At 49.0% G+C, this 21239-nt stretch overlaps 1 protein-coding gene across 2 annotated transcripts in view; it reads left to right on the top strand.

Annotated features, from left to right (window-relative positions):
- The window catches only part of Wbp1l (WW domain binding protein 1 like), a 66234-nt gene extending 51740 nt beyond the window's left edge, over positions 1-14494 (top strand). For both annotated transcript variants that reach the window (XM_036171552.1, XM_036171559.1), the window contains exons 3-4: positions 9065-9226; positions 11173-14494. In XM_036171552.1, the coding sequence (XP_036027445.1) occupies positions 9065-9226; positions 11173-11915 (905 nt within the window). In that variant the 3' untranslated portion in view covers positions 11916-14494. The remainder of the gene's footprint in view (positions 1-9064; positions 9227-11172) is intronic.
- The last annotated feature ends 6745 nt before the right edge of the window (positions 14495-21239 follow it).

Raw genomic sequence — 21239 nt, forward strand, 5'->3', positions numbered from 1 at the left:
TCAGCAAACCCACACGTGCTGTTTTGTTGTATCTTTTTTCTTTTTCTTTTTCTTTTTTTTCTTTTTTTGGTTTTTGAGACAGGGTTTCTCCGTGTAGCTTTGCGCCTTTCCTGAAACTCGCTTTGGAGACCAGGCTGGCCTCGAACTCACAGAGATCCACCTGCCTCTGCCTCCTGAGTGCTGGGATTAAAGGTGTGCACCACCACTGCCTAGCTGGTTTTTTTGTTTTTAAGATACATTTTTTTGTATATAGTTGGTCTGAAAGTTGTGGTGTAGCCCAGGCTGGCCATGAGCTCAAAATTCTGTTACCTCTGCCTCCCACATGCTGAAAAAATACACTTCTTGTGGTGTTAACCCTTATTCCCTCTATCTGCCTTTCAGTTTTTTTTGTTTTTGTTTTTTGTATGTGGAGCTGAGGATCGAACCCAGGGCCTTGCGCTTGCTAGGCAAGCGCTCTACCACTGAGCTAAATCCCCAACCCCTGCCTTTCAGTTTTGCCAGAACTGCAAAAGTAACTGGCTTTGAGTTGCTCTCCTACCTCTGCCCCCCTTTTCTGTGAGAGAGAAAAACGAGCCAGTAATCGTTGGCAAGGTCAGACTAGGCACCTCTTCATTTCACAAGAAAGGCCCTGGGGGAAATGCCGTTCCCACCAACCCTTTTACCTCAACTAAGCTAAATTTGCGTGTGTCCTAAGGACCGACATCCACACAATGTACAGACCCACAGGCACATGCTGACCTTGAGTTTTATCCAGCAAGTTTTCAGGTTGCTGTAACCTGAACCAGGCCCGGGCCTGTGTGAGGTGGGAACGGATGCTCCTGTCTGACCAGCACGGTATCTGAGGCCACAGAAACCTGCATGTGTGCATCACTGTGCTTCTAGTCATGTTGCAAACCCATGTTCCAGGGGTCTTAGACCGCGATGCGTAGCACAGGCTTATTTGAACACAGATTTCCAATCCCTGCTCCCTTCAGGTGTGAGCTAGACCTGAGAGTTTGCAATTCTAGCAAGTCCTTAATTGATGCCAGGGCCTCTTCTGCTTCAGAAATTGGTGAGGGCATCATTTTAACATTGGGAGGTAATCAAGTCGAGGTGATACAGTGTGGGCTAGCAACACGGAAGTGTGGAGTAAATGTGCCACGTCTGCTGGTTCACGTTCAGAAGGAATTTGCCAGACAAGATCTGGGTGGTGTGTGTGGAAAAGGTGGCCTTTGAGGTGCACCTTAAGGGTCGAGAGGACTTACACACATATTGGAGGCTGCTCTTAGCCAAGGCACTGTAGGAAAGGGCCACTGTGGTGATATTTTGTTTGTGCTTTTAGCAAATAAAGTTTACCTGAAGATCAGAGGACAGAGCCAGCCACAGAGTTAGCCACAGAGGTCAGGCAGTGGTGGCACACACCTTTAATCCTAGCACTCGGGAGGCAGAGGCAGAGATCCATCTGGATTTCTGTGAGTTCAAGGCCTCACTGGACTCGAGTTTAATCCACTCTCAAAGAGAAACAGAGCCAGGCAGTGGTGGCACACACCTTTAATCCCAGCACTAGGAAGGTGGAGACAGGAAGTGATTTGGCTGGGCAGAGAAAGGAATGTGAGGCTGGAAGAGAGAGGAACTCAGCTCTTTTTTTCAGGCTGAGGAGTTGGTGAGGTAAGAGGTGGTGGCTGTGGCTTGCTCTGCTTCTCTGGTCTTCAGGCAAGCTTCATTTCCTAGATTACAAACCATATATCAGCACAGGTCACTGTCTTGAGCCTGTGCTTGCCTAGGAGAGGTGGGTTATAGAAAACTTGTAGATTGCTAAGTAGGGTCTTCTGCGCCTGTGAGGTACTCGTGTCGTTCCCATGTCTTAGAGCTGGAGGAATTCAGAATTCACTCTGTTGTTTGCAGCTGAGAAGTGGCTGCCACTCTGTCTCCGGTTCTCAGAGGCCTAGGAAGGAGGAGAGGTTCAGATCATAGAGTCAAAGGGCTTCAATGCATGCCTAGTTTCCCTGAAAAAGATCGATCACCGAGACCCTAGAAGTTTAAGAGTACCCTCAAAGCCAAAAACCAAAACCAAACCAAACCAAACCAAGTGTGAAGCCAGGTCCCCAGGGTCTCATCTGAGGCTCTTTTCCATTCTCCAGACCACATTTCCCAGGGAGAAGTCCAAGGTGGACTTTCTGTTCCTAAGATAATTTGGAGGAACTCTACTCAGATGTCAGGGTTCCCTGGTTTGAATTTCAGCGGAGTTGAGATAACAAATCAAAGACTATTAGCAATCCACTTAATGCTAACAGGCTAACACTCACTGTGTGATTTGAATTAATATGTGAGGAACTGGCCATAGTTGTGGGGCACTATGTGATTGGAGTGTCAAGACATGCACAAGTGCAAGTTAGTTTTAGTTCTCTTTTTAGTTTATCTTAGAAATACGGTTGAGCTGATATTAAGGCCAACGTAAGGCATTTAGCAACATTGGCTGGCAGGGAGCTTCCTTCCAAGCACAGCTCCCTAGTGGTCCAGGCCCCTGGACACAGGCAGGATGGTCAGCTCCTCTAGGCAGACACAGCACCTTGTTCACAGCTGGGGCTCAAGAAGTAGGAGCGGCCTGACTTTTCCACAGAATTTTGCCAAGAACAGAACCTCGAAGCAGACTTTGGACTTGATCCTAACGCATGTTTCTTATGGACTAGTTTTCGGGGAGGGGTCAAAGAGGGTTTCAAGGCAGTCCTTGCCATGTGTCATGCTTGTAACAGCAACAGCTATATATATATAACAAGCCGGAGACTGCACACAGGCGTGGAGCATTCCATGTGTTAACTCAGGCCTTCAAGTGGTAAAGACCATTGTCCTCCCTATTTACAGACAAGCGTAATAGAAACAAAATCCCCAGGGTCACAGGTTAGTGAGAACTGGGATTTGAACCACGTAGCTCTGGTCACAGTTGGCTTGTATGACATTGCAAGCCTCTGGAAGCTGCTTTTCCCAAATTCAGAGATTTTTGAGCAGCATCAGGACAGAAGTTCCTGATGGGAACTGTCAGAGCCAAGGGAGCCTCCCCTGTCATGTGAGGGGAAGGGGGCTAAGTCACTACAGTGTGCCCTGGCTCGCTGGTGGGGAATTTCCTGTCAGTTGAGGAGCGGTGTTTTCCCAAGTCTGTCGTGAACTCTGGGGCACATGACTCAGTTCCTACATGGGACTGTGATTGTTTTTAAAAACATGTTTTCCATTTAGCTTAGCATGACAAATGTCCTCACAGCAAAGTCATAACTGGGGGAGGCAGGGAGGTGTCCTCCAGGCTGGTGTGTGTTTGGGGAACATAGGGTAGAGAGTGTCTGTTTTGTTTTGTTTTGTTTTGTGTGTCTTTGATTAGACCCAACTTCTCAAAAATGTCTTCCTGTTAGGCATGGTAGCACACACCTATAATCCCAGCACTTGAGGCAGGAGGATTGAGGCCAGCTACAGTTATATAGCAGCATCCTGTCTCAAAAACAAACAAACAAAAACAATAAAACCTACCTTCTTGTATTTCTAAAATCTAGCTAAATTTTACAATTTAGTTCAACCTCCCTGGGTCTAATCTAACATTCCACCACTGCCTCAGTCACTTTACAGCTGTCCTGGCCTATTCCCAGGACAGTCCAGTTGATGCGGGCCATATCACAATGTCCTCTGTCTGCCTTCCCAGCAGATGGGGCCAGCTCCATGTCCGCTTTCTGTCCCTAGATTGACAGCCAGCGTGCTGCAGGACCTCTTCTTTGTGTGTGCCCTTGTCTTGAGCACGCAGATAATTCTCTTGTGCTCTTACATTAGAAACTAAGCGATGGTTTACCAATGGAGACGATTGTGACACCACACAGCTGGTGCGTGGTAGAGACAGTTCCCTTCTCATCATGGCAAGTGGGGAACGTGGGCGAAGGCTGTGGGTGTGACTTGCTGGTGAGCGTGTGTTCCAGCGTGCATGAGGTCCTGGATTCTGTTCCCAGGATCATGGAAAGGAAAGAAGGAGAGAGAGAAGAGAAAGGAGGTCTGTGGAGTTCCACTGACAGTCACTCTTATATTTGCTTCTTCCCCTCCTGGCCTTCGGGGCTTCCTAATTTTTCCATTTTGTGTTTTTTGAAAAAAGGAAGCCTTTCCTATGCTACTTGAGTTAAGGGGACCTCTGCCTTGTTTTTTATCAAGAACCCCTTTCCGACTCCTCATGAGGTCGTTAAGCGGCTCAGGTGGTAGTTACTGACCCCAGACTGTCATGGCGGAAGGAGAGACCAACTCTACTGAGTGGTCCTCTGCCCCTTATACATGTGTGTGAGTGTGTGCACAGAGTAAACGGTAATGCAGCCTTTTAAGTGATTCCTGATAATGACTTACGTCTTGAATAGAAAACCCTGTCGTGCACTGTAGCAGTCAGGATAGGCTACAGGAGCACACATGTCCAAAACCCTGCTGACCAAAACGGACAGGCTCCTTTCTCACCCTTACTGTGTGTCCGTCCATCGAAGGTGGAATGGGGGCTTTGTTCCCGCTTGGCCTTGTCTCATCTCCCAGAGCCAGACTGACTGGAACGCTGATGGGAACTGATGGGAAGTTTCACACATGAACCATTCTAGTCTCTAAATGACATGTCACTTTCTGTCAGTAGAATTAGTCCCATAACTTCTTCCCACACACAGAGGCCAAGAAGTTCAGCCCTACCTGTGCACCCAAAGGCAGAGAATCAGGACTTGTTGGTGAACATGGAAAGTGGTGTGTAGGATTTCTCTTGTTGTTGAGACAGCTCAGCTTGGCCTAGCCTCTATGCTGGAGTGCCAGGCTACAGGCATGTGTCACTACACTTGGCTAAGATTCTCTTTACTGAACAGTTGAGTTTAAAGCAAAAGTCGTGAAAGCTGAGGATAATGCCTTGGATCACATAAATTAAAGCATAGAAAACGTAGAATGTAGCGAGAGTTTTCCTGCCTGGCCCACAGTCAGGACAAATCTCTCTCACCTGCCAGGCCCATAGACGCTCAGACCCAACCGAGTAAACACACAGAAACTTATGTTGCTTACAAACTGTAAGGCCGTGGCAGGCTTCTTGCTATCTACTTCTTCTATCTTAAATTAACCCATTTCTGTTAGTCTATAAGTTGCCATGTGGCTCGTGTCTTACTGGTACCTCACATCTCCCTTGTCATGGCAGCGGCTGGCAGTGTCTCTCTGCCTCCGCTTTCCACTTCCCAGAATTCTCTTCTCTGCTTGTCCCACCTATACTTCCTGCCTGGCTACTGGCCAATCAGTGTTTTATTTTAACCAATCAGAGCAACACATTTGACATACTTGAACATCCCACAGCAGTAGAAGATGAGGAAATACTGGGAAAATGATCCAAGTAAAAATAACATTAGATTTTAAAGTTGAGCTGTGACAGGGTGGGGGTAGGAACAGGGGCTTCGGAGGTACCAGGTTCAATCCCCAGGGGAAAGAAAGTGATGGTCTAGAGCAGTGGTTCTCAACCTGTGGGTTGTGACCATTGGAAAACTGATCTCCTATGGTCTCAGGAACTGAGATCGCTGCTCAGTAGCAAAGGTACAGTTATGACGTAGCAACAAAAATTATTTTATGCTTGGGAGTCACCACAGCATGCGGAACTGAATTGAAGGGCCGCAACATTAGAGAGGCTGAGAACCGCTGGCCTAGAGAGATAGGTCAGCTGCTCTGACGGTGACGAGTTCAGTTCACAGCTGTAACTCCAGTTCCGGGGACCCAGCGCCCTCCTCTGGGCCAGTGAGATGGCACAACAGGTAAAGGTGCTGGCCTCCAAGGCTGACCCCCCAAAACTGTTCTCTGAACCCCACAACCCACACATACATGCACGCATGTTTGTACTTTTCTAAAAAGAAAAACTGCATTGTACTATGTGTCATCTATAAGTAGTGTCAGATATGCTGTCCACAGAGTACACTCTGGACATTTGTAATTCAGGCCCTCAGAGGAGAGAAGGTATTGACGCCCGCTTGGGCTATATAGTGAGAGCCTGTCTTAAAATAAATAAACCCCCAAATAAATAACTAAACTCCATTGCAACTTAAAAAGATAACGACAACCTGGCATATAAGGTTATTAGCACACTTCATATTTTAATTTGGATTTATTACCATTCTGTGACTTCATTGATCTTACTAAAATTAAACTAATGAGAACAAAAAGTCATATAGAAAAAAAATTGGGATCAGCCAGGTATGGTGGTGCACACCTGTTTTCTAACCCTTGGGGATAGGGATGAGAGGGTCAGGACATTAAGTTTGAGGCCAGCCTATACTGTGTGAGAGACCCTGTCTCAAAAGGAGGGTTTCTTTATGTTGTTTATAATCTGCCATTTTTTATTCGCTATCGGGGACTGTATATGTCAAATTAATATTGTGAAAATGACCCATAGAAGTCATTTAAAAACTCACGTGTGTGACTATATTCCTAGAAGAATTAAAAACCTCTGTAGAGGGGCTGGGGTCTAGCTCCGGAGGTAAGTGTTGCTTCATGTGCATTGGGGCCTGTTCCATCCCCAGCTCTGCATCACTGAGCTTGGCAGCATACACCTGTAGTCTTAGCTCCTGGGAGGTGGAGGCAGAGGGGTCAAAAGTTGAGGGTCACCCCTGCTGTATAATCTGAGCCACACAAGACTCTTTTGAGACAGGGTCTCATATAACCCTAGCTTGTTTGGAACTCACCATATAGACCAGACTAGTCTTCAACTCACAGACCTGCCTGCCTCTGAATATACCAGGGCTGGTGAGGTGGGGCAGTGGGTAAAAGAACTCAATGCTAACTTGAGCTCTGTCCCTGGAACTCACAGGGTGGAAGGAGATACCTGACACCTAGAAGCTATCCTCTGACCCCTGCACACACACACATGCACGGCGTGCACTAGAAATTATCCTTTGCATACACACGCACGGCATTCACACCTCTGCACCTGATACATTATATACATATAGGGTAATTTTAAAAAATTGTTTGATAGTTTCATGCATGCACATAACGTGTTTTAATCAAATCTACCCTATGCAATACTCTTTTGAAATAAATTTATTGTTTGAAAAAAACAAAGCCAACTGGGAGGTGGTGGCACTTGCCTTTAACCCCAGCACTCAAGGAGGTAGAGGCAGGAGGATCTGTCTCTGAGTTCGAGGCCAGCCTGGTCTACATAGCAAGTTCCAGGACAACCAGGGCTACACAGAAAAACCCTGTCTTGAAAAAACAAATAAACAAACAAAAACAGGAAAGAATAGTTAAAAATAAAACTATTCGCCGTTTTTAAAATTGAAATTTTTTCTAGTCTCATAATTAAAAGAATAAAATCATTGAAAAAAGTCTCAAGTGGTGGTAGTGCGCACCTCAGGCAGATCTTGAGTTCAAGGCCAGCCTGGTCTACAGAGTAAGTTCTACGACAGTCAGGGATACACAGAGAAACCCTTTCTCAAAAATAAACTAACAAACAAACAAGAAAAAGGAAAAAAAAAAAAAAAAGCAAAAAGCTTAAATTTCTCACAATGCTGTCTTATTATTTGGGGCTGTAGACTGGCCCAGGGGCTAAGTGCACTTGCTTCTGTCATGGAGGACCTGGTCAGTTCCCAGCTTCTGCATGGATTCTCACAGCCATCTGTAACTCCAGTGCCGGGAGAGCCAACTTCCTCTTCTGACCAACAAGGGCACCAGGCACAAACATACATGCAGGCAAGCACTCATACATGTACGTTATTTATTCCTTCATTCGTTTGTTTGTTTGTTTTTTGTTTTCCCAGACAAGGTTTCGCTATGTAACAGTCCTGGCTGTCCTGGGATTCTCTCTGTAGACCAGGCTGGCCTCGAACTCACAGAGATCTGCCTGCCTCTGCCTCCCGAGTACTAGCATTAAAGGCATACGCCCAGCTATATACATTTTTAAAAGGTCATTATTCTTGGGTTTTCCCTTTCAGTCTTTCTCCTTTATATGTCTGTATATATTTAAGCAAGAGAGGACCATTTTTTAAAAAAGTGTTAAGGCCTTTTCTGTTCAAAATTGAAAAGGTGTTCTCATGTTGGGGTTCACTGAGACAGTAGGAAATGAGAGGGCTGTGGATTTACACTCCACACGTCCTGGAGTGGAGGAAGAAAGGGGAGCTGTGGTGTCCTCTGCCCACAAGGCTTGAGGGATGGGGGAGTGGGCAGTGGGTTGTGGAGGCAGTGGGCTGTGGAGGCAGTGGGCTGTGGAGGCAGTGGGCTGTGGAGGCAGTGGGCTGTGGAGGCAGTGGGCTGTGGAGGCAGTGGGCTGTGGAGGCAGTGGGCTGTGGAGGCAGTGGGCTGTGGAGGCAGTGGGCTGTGGAGGCAGTGGGCTGTGGAGGCAGTGGGTTGGAGATGGAATTGTACCGGATTAGAGATAGTTGAGGAAGTCATTTACACTCTCTAGGGAAGATGAGGCCTGGGGCAATTAAAACTTTTCCATCTGATTAATGATTGCAGTTTACAGAGGCAACATGAAAGGCCTGTCTCCTTTCTCATCAGGTGAACTGGAGAATTTCTTTTTTCTCTCTGATTTTTCAAGGCAGGATTTCTCTGTGTAACCCTGGCTGTCCTGGATCTCACTCTGTAGACCAGGCTGGCCTCGAACTGCCAGAGATCCACCTGCCTCTGCCTGTGCTGGGATTAAAGGCGTTCGCCACTGCCACCAGGCCTTAGAATTCTCACATGAGGGCTGTTCTGAAGTCCCCGCAATTGCTGGTCTTCTGGGTTTGGGTAGGAAGGGAGGATAGGTACCAAGAAAGTCTAAAGTATTTTGTCCAAGCTTTCTTATTAGTGCCCACCACATTTAAAGTACAGAGCCCGTCAGTGTGCTGGAGTGAGGGATGGCGTAGCCCTCCTCACCCTCTGTGTCCCTCTCTTATGTCCCAAGCATCTTTCCCTGTAGTAAAATCATTTTGAACATGTGAACATTTTGCTTGACAGAAAGCGACAAGGTGCGGCCTGACTGTGTGCCCAGCCGTGGGGGCACCATCTAGACCTTGTTTGAGGGCTGCCCCATCCCACTGGTCCTCACTGTGTGTGTGCCTCTCTGTCTTGCCTCCCCAACTCGCAGGGTTCTGGCTCGTGTGGACTGTCATCATCATCCTGAGCTGCTGCTGTGTCTGCCACCACCGCCGAGCCAAGCACCGCCTTCAGGCCCAGCAGCGGCAACATGAGATCAACCTGATCGCCTACCGGGAAGCTCACAATTACTCAGCGCTGCCATTTTACTTCAGTACGTACACCACAGGCTGCCAAACCCCACCCTCAGGAACTTAGTTGCACAGAGCCTGCACCCAAATGGTCCCTCAGTGGCTAGGACCCTGAAGGGTGCCCCCACTGCCCCACCCAGGCTCTCCCACGTAGAGGATCATCACACAGTGGAGCAGGCTACAGTTGGGGTCCCCAAGTCCTCAGGGCCATTCCCAAGCTCACAGCAGCCAGGTCTCGGATCCTTCAGCAGGTGCATATGTATGCATATACAAGTATATTATGTATACGTGCATATATATTTTATATATACATAGGTAAATTAATATAGGGTCTCATGTAGCCCAGTCTGGCCTCAATTCCCTATGGAGCCTGAGAATGGCCTTGAACTGGATTTTTTTTTTTTTTAAAGGCACATAGTCAGTGGAAGTATAATTTTAGTGGCTTGGAATCTGGCGCTCATCGGCCCGAATCCACCTGTTTGGCTTGCTGCCATGGCTGTTCCTTATGGAGTCTTCTTGAAAGAGGCAGGTCTAAGGGTAGTTTGGGGACTTCCTGAGAACCAGTTGGTGACATAACTGAGATCCTTATACTGGAGTTTCCCGTTTGCCCTCTCACATGATCCGAGGAGGCCCCAGCCAGGCATCTTGTCCTAAGCCATCTGGCACACTACGAAAGAATGGTGTCCCAGATGTTTGGACTTCCGTATCTGGAAGGGTTAGTTGCTGAGCATGGTGCCTTATGTATATAAAGTAAGTGCTCAGTTGCTGCTGCTGTTTTTATTTTTATTTTTTTAAAGATTGATTTATTTACTATGTATACAGAAGAGGGCGCCAGATCTCGTTATAGATGGTTGTGAGCCAACATGTGGTTGCTGGGAATTGAACTCAGGACCTCTGGAAGAGCAGCCAGTGCTCTTAACCTCCGAGCCGTCTCTCCAGCCCCTGCTGCTGCAGTTTTGAATGAGATGCTCTGGCCTCTAGGCATTCAGCACGTTCAGGAGGGAACTCACCCCTGACTGGTAACCCACCACTCCTGAGCCGAGTCAAGGTGAAGCCTGTTTTGTTTTTCCAGATCATCTTTAACCACACTGTAGTAGTAGAGGTAGTCTGGATATCTGACCTTTAGGAAAAAGCCCCTGTACATGACATATCTGAGGGGTAGGGAAAAAGTGTGTGGTCCATAATGCTTACGTTAGGGTCCTTGACCGAAGCCTTAGGACAGGTGGAGGATAAAGTCTGAGCAAGAAATGTGGGGCCAGCACTAGAGAGAGCTCAATGGTTAAGAGAGAGCATGGATCCCCCTGATGAGCCCTACATGGATCAGGCCTCTGTAACTCAGATTCAGGCCATCAAGCGCCCTCTTGTGGCAGCATTAGGTACTACGCCTAAGTATATAAACTCAATGCTCTCCCACCCCCACACGAAGCTAAAAAATAGAAGTTTTTTAAAAGAAAGAAAGAAGTGTGCAGCTTGTGTGTCCTGGGAAACAAGTCCATTCTAGGAAGGAATTGACTCCCAGCCGGTTCACCACACCTGTCCCTCTTGTCCCTTCACCCCAGGAAGGCAGGAGGTCAGATGCCTGGAAGGATCATCAGGTCACACCCACACTGTTCTTCCTCTAGGCCAGCCGTCCTCAACTTGTGGGTTGTGACCCCTTTGGGGGGGTCAAACGATCCTTTCACAGGGGTCACATATCAGATATCCTACGTATCGGATATATACCACTCATAACAGTAGCAAATTTACAGTTGTGGAATGGGCAGTAAAAATAAACCACAGCATGAGGAAGCACTAAGGGGCCTCAGTGCCGGGAAGGGAGAACCACTGCCCTAGGCAGTTGTGGCCCCTCCCCTTGCCCACAGCTAAGAGCCACAGCCACGGCTTGGTGGCTCTGCTTCCGAGGTGGGAGGGGAGCTCTGTCAGGATGCCGGCCAGTGAAGTAATTTCTCCTCGTGCCTCCCTGTTTTAGGGTTTTTGCCAAACTATTTACTACCTCCTTATGAGGAAGTGGTGAACAGACCTCCAACTCCTCCCCCACCGTACAGTGCCTTCCAGCTCCAACAGCAGCAGCTGCTGCCTCCTCAGGGTGGCCCTGCAGGTGGCAGCCCCCCAGGCGCCGACCCGCCTCAGGGCTCCCAGGGAGCACAGAGCAGTCCTTTGTCTGGACCCAGTAGAAGCAGCACAAGACCCCCAAGCATCGCTGACCCTCCGCCCTCTGAAGTGCCCGCTGCCCAGGCAGCCACCAAAGCCCCCGGAATGGAGTCCAGTGGCTCAGTGGCCGGCCATGGGGAGCTGGACCCAGAGGCCTTCCTGGACAGGGATTCTGAGTGTAAGGAGGAGCTACTGAAAGATTCAAGTTCAGAGCATGGTAGTGTACCCCCCGACAGCAAAGACAAGGCACCTGGCAGGCATCGCCGCTTCACAGGTGACTCGGGCATCGAGGTGTGTGTGTGTAACCGGGGCCACCATGATGACGGCCTCAAAGAGCTCAGTACGCTCATAGATGATGCCCTGGATGGGCCCCTGGACTTCTGTGACAGTTGTCAAGTACGGCCTCCTGTTGACGAAGAGGAAGGGCTCTGCCTGTCCTCTGAGGAGCAGGCTCGAGAGCCTGGGCACCCCCACCTGCCACGGCCGCCCGCGTGCCTGCTGCTAAACACCATCAACGAACAGGACTCCCCAAACTCACAGTGCAGCGGCTCCCCCAGCTAGAACAGGCCCTGCCTGCACCCGCAAGCTTGACAGACAACCAGGGTCGGGGCACCCACAAGAGAAGCATTAAGTGACTTTCAGAAGTGGTGCAACCACTTTGTCCTTTGATTTTTCCCTCCTGGCCCACCTCCGGGTACAAGTTTGGGGTGTGGATGCCTCCTCTCCCCCACAAAAGCACAGTGTTGTAGAAGACTGAGAATCTGGTTCTGGGACTCATCCCACACCCTACTTTTCACCTACCTGCTTGACTGGGAAACATAGCTGAAAAGCCCCCAGGACTGGGCCTGAGCTCCAAGATGGTTCTCAGTGACAGAGTGGCTTTGAAGAGAACTTCGCTGTGTCTCAGTCCAGGAGAGACAGTTTATCTTGGCCCGGAGTGAAGAAGGAAACCCTCAGGGGCCTGTGGCTGTCACCTGTGACTGCCAGTGTCTGCGGAGCTGGCGTTGGTCTACTCCTGTGGGAGGGTGAGAGCCGATGGAATTTGGTGAGGGGCTTGCTGATCTAACAGGGCCCAGCTGGAAAGTACACCTCCGTGCATGGTAGAGGGGCCCCTCCCAGCAGGCTTTGGCTGCCTTCAGCCTGGTTCAGGTGTAGACGCCTAGACTGTGTTCTCCTTTAAATCAAATGAGAAAGACTCGCAGGAAACAAGAACCAGCAGTATCAGTGGGCAGGCAAGAATCCTCTTCTGGACAAGGGGATTCTGTAGCTCTCCCCCAGGTTAGTTTCCGAGAGTCTGGCTACTGTTGGGCCAGGAGGAGAGAGTGTGGTAGTCCTGGGCCTTCTGTGAGTGGAGGCCTGAGTCTGACATCTGGTAGAGATAAGGCACCCTCCATGTCTGCCCATTGTCTATGCTCACAGGTGACCAGTGGTCCCACCCATCCTGAGCACGGTCTGCAGTCTCTCCTTGTCCTCTGTAAGCAGATGGACTGAGGAAGTTGTATGTCCTGGGCAAGGCAGCCTCGTACCCTGGCCCCCCACATGGTGTTTTCTCTTGAGTTATCCAAGTCTGTTTGTGTATTTGTTTGTTTTAAACTGACCACTTAGAAGGAACACCTTGGTTCTCTGTGGTTCTCATGGCTGCCCCTGCCCAGAGAATGCTGGAGATGGGTGACTCACTCTCCTGTATAGCCTGTGTAGAATCTCTCAGGCAGGAGGTGACAGCCATCTCCAGCAGGACCGCGGGGCCTGGTTACTGTCATCTGGTCTAGAGACCCGATGGTGCATTGACAGGAGAATGGAACAGACTGCAGCTGAAATGAACATTCCCCACCCAGCCTGTTCATGCAAAGAGTTTGGTCCCCCTGCTCTTGAACGATGATATGTAGACTTGGCACTGTCATTACAGTGAGAAAAGGAAAAAGTTCACATGTAAACACACACATACAAATCTGAGGCTGTGAGGTAATGTGTGTCTGCATGTGGATGCCACAAACCAAAATCCTTGTCGAACAAAAGTGAAGTCTACACAGTGATGTTGGATGATGCGTGTGCGCGCGTGTGCATGTTTGTGTGTGTGTGTGTGTGTGTTATTGAGTGCAAGTATGCGAGTTGTATGTGGCCCCCAAGCCCCATGTTCCTGTGAAGATACTTTGAATGACCATTCTGCTCATGTTAACCACATGTCTGGAGCACCTATGGCCTCTCAAGGTAATTTATTTTATGCATTTACTGTTTACCGTTCAAATATCTGACTGTACTTGGGTGTCGCCGGCAGCGCCTGTGTTTACCAGCGACACTGCCCTCTAGGGAGAGGTTTCTTACTCAGCTCACCACTGCAATTGTTGGCACATGGCTCCCCGGACACCCAGAGGCCTGCATTCTCTTCCCTGTACATGGAGACGTGTTCTGAACCGATCTCCCTTCCTCTGCTGCACTCAGCTTGATTGAGGCTTGAGTGACAAGCTTGGACTGGTTATGGCTCAGACATCGACCTGCCCAGGATCACCAGGAGTCTCTCACAGACACCGTGATGCCACAAGCATGCACCTCCTCTGCTGAGGTCTAGAGGGTTGGTGTGTGGTCAGAGGCCCCGAGCTGCAGCCCTCACACACCTTTCCCGCTACCTTCTTGTTTAAATCCCAGACAACTCAAAACCTAGTCTCCCAAAAAGAAACCCCTCTTTAGTTAACTGATGATGAGGTGGGGCCCCTTTGGGTTTCTTTCCCCTGGCAGGGTGGGAGCTGACCTGAGTATGGACCGGCTTCCCTGAAGCACCCACCAAGACGACCGAGCCACAGTCTGGCCCCCTGCTGCTTTAGGCTGCACTGACGCTCAGAGAGAGCACAGGAAATATGAGGTGGGGCCAGGGAGACTTAGCTGAGTTGGGTTTCCAGATAAATGGCAGGAGCAGGTAGGCAGAGGGCTCGGTGCTGCGGTCAGCTTTGCAGCCGCTAACACATTCCTGTGTGAGGCACATCGGCGTCCGTCAGTTATTGTGAATATGTGTATCTTAAGCAATAAGAGTCCGCTGCTCAGACTCCCTGGGCAGTCTGGGTGACACATATCCTGTGCTGTGATTGTTCTGAAGACAGTGGCTCTAACCACTGTGAGAAGCCCCTAATAAACCAGTCCCAAACGTCTGCTGCTCGTTTCCTTGGCACACTTCATTCCTTCCTCCTCTTTCCCGGACCTCAGGTCACCACCCTCACTTTTGCCTCCTCCATACCGAGACCAAGTGTTGTCACAAAGCAGTTAAGGACAGGGTCCTGGGCCAACGGTAGGCAGGGGATTGCTGCTGAGTCCGTTCTTGGTCCTGAGGAATTACATCCAAATTCTGTTCCTAATATCAGAAATACTTTGTGACATTCCATAAATATGTAAAAAAAAAAAATCCAATCTCAAAGGCAGAGACAAGTGTCATCAGACTCCCCAAAGCTGGATTGGTTTGGGGCTTTTTATTTTATTTTATTTTTTTAGATTATGCATGTGGGTGTTTTGCTTGTATATCACTGTGCATCACGTGCATGCAGTACCCATGGAGGCCAGAAGAGGGCATCATCCCCTGGAACTGGAGTTAAGAATGGTTATGAGCTGCCAGATGGGTGCTGGGAATCGAACCTAGGTCCTCTGCAAGAACAGGTGCTCTAAACCCCTGAGCCATCTCTCCAGTCCTGATTTTAGGTTTTGTTTTTGTTTGAGATAGGATCTCACTCTAGACCAGACTTTCCAGGATCTTACCTGGCCTTGGCTCATGGTGGAACTTTTGTCTCAGCCCAATGCTGGAATTGCAGGAGTGAGCCATCACACTCTGCCTTAAGAGTTGATCAACACAGTATGTGTTGAGCTGCCTGTTCTATACCCAGCAAATGCTGGAAGCTAAGGGGAAGTGACAGAAGCGAGGACCACGTGCCCCCTTCTCCAGGGCTCGTGGGTAAGACGGCAAAGTAGCTCTGCAGAATAGTCTGCATGCAAGTGAGGTGTGAGTTTATGGTCAGGGACTACAGGACTCCTGGGAGGCCACCTGAGGTCTCAAATGCTGAGCTGGAGGTTCTCAGAGTGGGTTTTTCGGTGTGGACCTGTCATTGTGGACCAGTGATTCCTTGGTTCAGCTCACCCTCTTGTTTTAACACGTCTTTTAGAACTTTGAGTCAGGCCTCGGTCCCTGAACAAGGACTAGCTTCCTGCCTCTGCTGGGGAAGGATGCCTGAGCCCAACACAACTTCTCTTTAGGCAACGTTGAGTGGCAGAGAATGATGAAGCACAGGCTAGCCCCCTCACAGAAGGGGTTCCTGCTTCCTACGTGTGCTTCATAGGCCGGGTCCCCTGGCCAGTGGCCTCAACTGTTGTCCTGAGCTGCAGAGATTGCCTGGTAGTCGGCCCTGTTACATTGGAGTTTGAATCAGCCAGACATGGCTTGTCCTTGATCCTCCATTGAGATAGTTGCTCTCTACTACTGAAACCATGTTAGCACGTAAGGACAGTTCCTGGGAATCCTGGGAACAGCATGGTGGTATGCTTACAGCCAGCACACAGGGAAAGGCAGCTGTGAATACACAGTGAGTTCCAGGCCGGCTTAAGCTGGCAAGACCCTGTTTTAAAGCAAAACCACCAAAACCCTCAGGAAAGAACCGGAGGCGCACACCGTTCCTGCCTTCTCAGGCCTAAGGCCTGAGTGACTCCAAGAGAAAATGGCCTCACTCCTTTGGGCCCGTTGCCAGGGGTTGTTCGTGTATACTTGATTTCTAGGCTCCTGGAACACTGGGTCGTGGGAGTTCGTTTTTCTTTTATGAGGTATGAAGATTGTCTCTACTGCCTCATGTGACCAAGTTCAAGTAGAGATCGTATTTGCTCGGAAGCCCAAGACAATCCCAGTTTCCTGTTTTTGTTTACGTTTTCAGTTTCCTGGTTTTAGCTGTTGAGAACAAACGAAAACAAAAAACCCAAGGCTTGACTCTAGGAGAGACAGAAGTAGGCTTGGCTGAGTGCTGGCGGTTCCTTGCTGAGCCTGGAGAAGAGCTGTGGGTTGGGAGTTGTCTGGGTTTCAGGTTCCAGCCTGGGAGCAAGTGTCTGAGCGCTAACCAAGTGTGGTGGCACAATCTGTACTCCCAGCGTTTGGGAGGTGAAATCGGAAGTGAAGGGGGAGGGGGAGGCATTAGAAAGGAGGACATGACTGCCCCTAGGTATGGTGGAGGAGAAGGTGTATTGTAGATGAGAGAGAACACAGTGAGACGTCCCTGAGAGCAGGGACGTCTGGGAGAGTCCGGAGTGAACCTGGCCAGACTGAGCCAGGCCATGTGAGGAGAGGGGGAGGGGAGAACCCGGATATCAAGAGACTACAAGGGTAAAAACTGGTGTAGCCAAAATGGCTGGATTATACAGGGAACGTAATAGGCACCTCAGCCGTATGTCCCTGGTTTGAGACCTAACAAGGGTCAGGAGTTCAAAGGTCATCCTTGACTACACAGTGGTTTTAAGGCCACCCTCTGGTCTAAAGGAGACTGCCTCGAGATACATGCATGTATATGTATGTACGTATGTAGAACTGGGGAGTCTTTAATGAGCACCTGCCATGTGCTGGGCATCGGGAATACAAAGATGCTTGGAAGGTGGGTCGTATTCAGAATGGAGACCTGGAGAGGGATGAGGCACACCAGTAGTGTTAGTACAGCTGGGAGTTCAAGGCAGGCTTCCCGGTAAAGTGACTCCATGGTTGCAGGGCCAGAAAGGTACAAAGGGAAATGCTAGGCGTATGTTGGTTCTATAGGTCACCGAGTGCCAGATTAGTGGGTGCTTTCTGCTGTGTGCCAGGTGCCGAAAAGCACAGAAGGGCCCGAGAAGTCCAGCCAGGAGCCACGTGGAGCGTGGTGTAGAAAGCGGCCAGCAGCCTAACCCTAGTCTCTGCACCCAGGGAGTGGCGAGAGCCGAAGCCGGAGGTAAGCCGATAATAAAATGTTCGAGTTGAACTTGTCTGTGTCCTGTTACTTATCCGCCGTTGACATGAGGCGAGTCTTGTTCGAACATCTCCCCAGTTACATTTTCTTAGCCCTAAACAGCCCAAGGCCCAGGTTGGAATTATTCCTTCTCTGTCAGTGGTGAGGAGGAAGACACAGTCAGAGGGAGAGACTAGACTTGACCAAATCACACTGCTGAGTAATAGCAGACCCAGGATTAGAAGCCAGATCTGTTGGTCTCAAAGGCTGTTCTGTTAACAGGAGGGCCGGACAGTGAAGAGCTGAAATGTGCCCAGAAGCCATCTGGAGAAACCAGTGACTTCCCAAAGATGAGGAAATCAGTGAAGGGCCTGTTGAGTGTGAAACTCCCTAAAAGGTGAAGACAGGCTACATTTCCTCAGCCACCTATCCAGGCCTCACACTTTCCAGTCTACTGCTCTTCCAGAGGTCCTGAGTTCAATTCCCAACAACCATCTGTAATGAGATCTGGTGCCCTCTTCTGGCCTGCAGGGACACATGGAGGCAGAACACTGTATATGTAATAAATATATAAATCTTAAAATAAAAAAAAAATACAACAGCAATAAAACACCCACAACAAAATTTCACTTATGTGAGGCAGGCATGACCCTTGGAAATGGTCAGAATCTCAGGAGTTAAAGCTTGAGTGTGTGTGTGTGTGTGTGTGTGTGTGTTTCCTCCAGAGAAGGTAAAAATAGAATTGTCAGTATGGGGGGGGGGATTTTTGTTTGGTTGGAAATATCTCCTCATTATAAGCCCGCTACAGCCACTGGGAAATGCTACAAAACACCTGTGTGGGAGCCCACTTCTTGGCTGCCATCACTGTCTGGCTCTTCTGTGCAGGTGGGTTCTGGAAGTCTCAGCAAACCTCCCAACCCAGCCTACTTCTGAGAAGTTTGAGTAAAACCCTCAGGTAAAGACTTAATTTTTTTAAAAAAAGATTTATTTATTATGTATACAGCATGTATGTCTGCAGGCCAGAAGAGGGCGCCAGATCTCATTACAGATGGTTGTAAGCCACCATGTGGGTGCTGGGAATTGAACTCAGGACCTCTAGAAGAGCAGTCAGTGCTCTTAACCTCTGAGCCATCTCTCCAGGCCCAAGACTTAATTTTGTATGAAATATTGATAAGGCCAATGTTTATTGAGGAACCAAACATGTTGTATAGGTCATACTCAAACCTCAGAGCAACATTGAGAACATTTACTCTACACACACCTCAGCTCCCTGCCGCCTCCTACACCCACGGGAAACCTGGGGTACAAGAGAGCCAAATAAATTGTCTGTGGTCACTTGGTCTCTAAGTAACACTGAATTTGTCTCCATCGGCTGGCCTTGTCACATATGAGGGACTTCCCTGCCCACACAGCCCTGTGTGTCTTATCCTGACTCAAGCGTCAGACTGGGCAGCTTTCGGGAATGACCTCACCTTCCGTGTGAGAACATGGCAGCTCAGGAACTCGGCAGTAGGATGCAGGGCTCGGGCTTGGAGGCCAGGGACCATCATCTAAGTATTCTCTTTCCCAGTGTCCCCCACTCCACTGCCTCTGACTGGCCTGCTATCCACAGGTGGATACCTATCTGTGTGTGATTACAGAGAGCAGCCTTTACTTCGGGTTTTTTGGCCACCAGAGGCTTCAGGAAACACTAACTTGCACACTATACACATCCTCTCTGGGGAACACCATGTCCCCTCCACCTGCTCCCAGAGGGCCCTGTAGGAACTGTTTTCTGAAGGATAGGAACTGCAGGGAAGGGTAGTGGGGGTAGCTGTTTTAACTTACAAGAGTTAATTATTATTGAATGTCCAAAGATTTTAAAAGCTGCTTCTGTTTTGTTTTGTTTTTTTGAGACAGGTTTCTCTGTGTAGCTTTGCACCTTTCCTGGAACTCGCTTTGGAGACCAGGCTGGCCTTGAACTCACAGAGATCCACCTGCCTCTGCCTCCCGAGTGCTGGTACTAAAGACGTGCACCACCACCGCCCGGCCCAAGAGCTTCTTATTAAACAGGCAATTAAAAAAAACTAAACCCACACATGAATATATTGAAAACAGGTACTGACTATGCAAAGTGGGCCATTTCCTGGCACTTCATGTATTATCTATGCTCCTGACATGCAGAGGGCATATACTATTTGCAGCCACAATAAAGCTTCTCTCAATGACAGACCACACACAGCAATAAGATTATGGTAAAGCTGAAGATTTCCTTTCTCCTGGTGACATTGTGGCTGTCACAAAGTACAGCATGGTGTATTTGTATATGTTTCTAGTGATGCTCATAGAAGCAGACCCTTGTGAATAAAACATGTGCCATTGAATTGCAATCGCCTATAGTGTTCAACATGGCAGCATGCTAGATAGGGTGTAGTCCTGCTGTGGTGTAGGCCATTGCACCTGCTAGGCAGTATAAGCACACTGATGTTTACACACGAGGAAACTAGCCAATGACGTGTTTCCCCAGGACCCCCTCCCCACCATGTAATGGTAAGTACATGCAATGTGACAGTTGCCCCTTCCTTACTGTTCAGTGATGTCACATTAGAGCCCCTGGCTCACTCACCCTTGCATGGTCCTGGAAGCCCCACCCCCTTCAAGCCCCGCCTATTCAGAGCATCTCCCAGTAAAGGAAAGGCACCAGCTGCACATTATTGGCTCTATCTGCTCCTCTCCTGAAGTTGCCAGCTGCCCAAGTCCCAACCTAAGTGCTCAGCTTTTGACCATACTTGGGCACAAACCCAGCTTATGGCAGATGCGTCATCATCCCTCACCTACAACCTATAACTTTCCTGCCCTGGCTGGGATTCACAGCTTCTCTGGCCTTGATCTCTGGCCTTGATCTCTGGGACCAAAGAACCCTCCTGGGTGTTGCTTTGCTCAATGTGCCTGCTGTTATACTTTTCCATCTTTGCATGATCTGGCTTACTGTGTCAGTAGAGAAACTTACTATGGGGGGGGCACAGAAAACCTATTCATTGGCAAGCACTAAAAGTTGGGTGTCCCTCCCAAACTAGTGCTGAACATTGATTTACCATCACTTTGCTGACTAAGAGCAGTCTGAAGACCCAAAGGTAATGATGGAGGGGCTGGGGGTGTGGTGCAGTGGTCGGACACATACCTAGCATGCACGAAGCCCTGGCTCTGACACCCAGCACTGAAGGGAGGAAAGGAAGCTGGGCATGGGGGGCACATGCCTGGAATTCCAGCAGCCTCAGCTATGCACAGAGTTTGAGGCCAGCCTAGTTTTTAGGAGACTCTCAAAACCAGCAAATGAAAAACTAAAAGTCGAGCTGGGCGGTGCTGCACGCCGTTAATACCAGGACCCAGGAGGCAGAGGCAGAGGCAGGTGGATCTCTGTGAATTTGAGGCCAGCCTGGGCTACAAAGTGAATTCCAGGACAGCCAGAGTGGTTTACACAGAGAAACCCTGTCTTGAAAAACCAAAAACTAACTAACTAACTAACTAACTAACTAACTAAAAGTGGGCTTCTTTTTGCATATTCCCTATGCTCAGCACTGAACCTGAGATTTAGAGCTAAGACTCCTGGTTCAGTGATTTGGGACATCTCTAGGGTCCTCTTGTGCATGTAACCTATTTGTCATGTACTAATATGCAAGAAACTGAGAAGGCTCAGTTTTGAACTCTGAGATAGGACTAAACCCTGGACCTGGGAACACTAAGAAACAGGCTCTTCCACTTACCTTCATAAACAGCCCAGAAACAGTGCAAAGCAGAAAAAAGAGATTACTTCAATGTGTCACACTGGGAAGAGGAACAAAGAGATCCCATGAACCTCCCCCAAGACCATCTTTGGGGTCCTGATCTTTAGGTTTAAAGAAATCTGCGTAACTAATCAGTCCTGGCTGAGGTGTGGTCCTACCCACCTTCATTGTCTTGGCTTCAGTCTCTCTTG

The sequence above is a fragment of the Onychomys torridus genome, chromosome 1 (genome assembly GCF_903995425.1).
Source record: "Onychomys torridus chromosome 1, mOncTor1.1, whole genome shotgun sequence".
Classification (NCBI taxonomy): domain Eukaryota; kingdom Metazoa; phylum Chordata; class Mammalia; order Rodentia; family Cricetidae; genus Onychomys; species Onychomys torridus.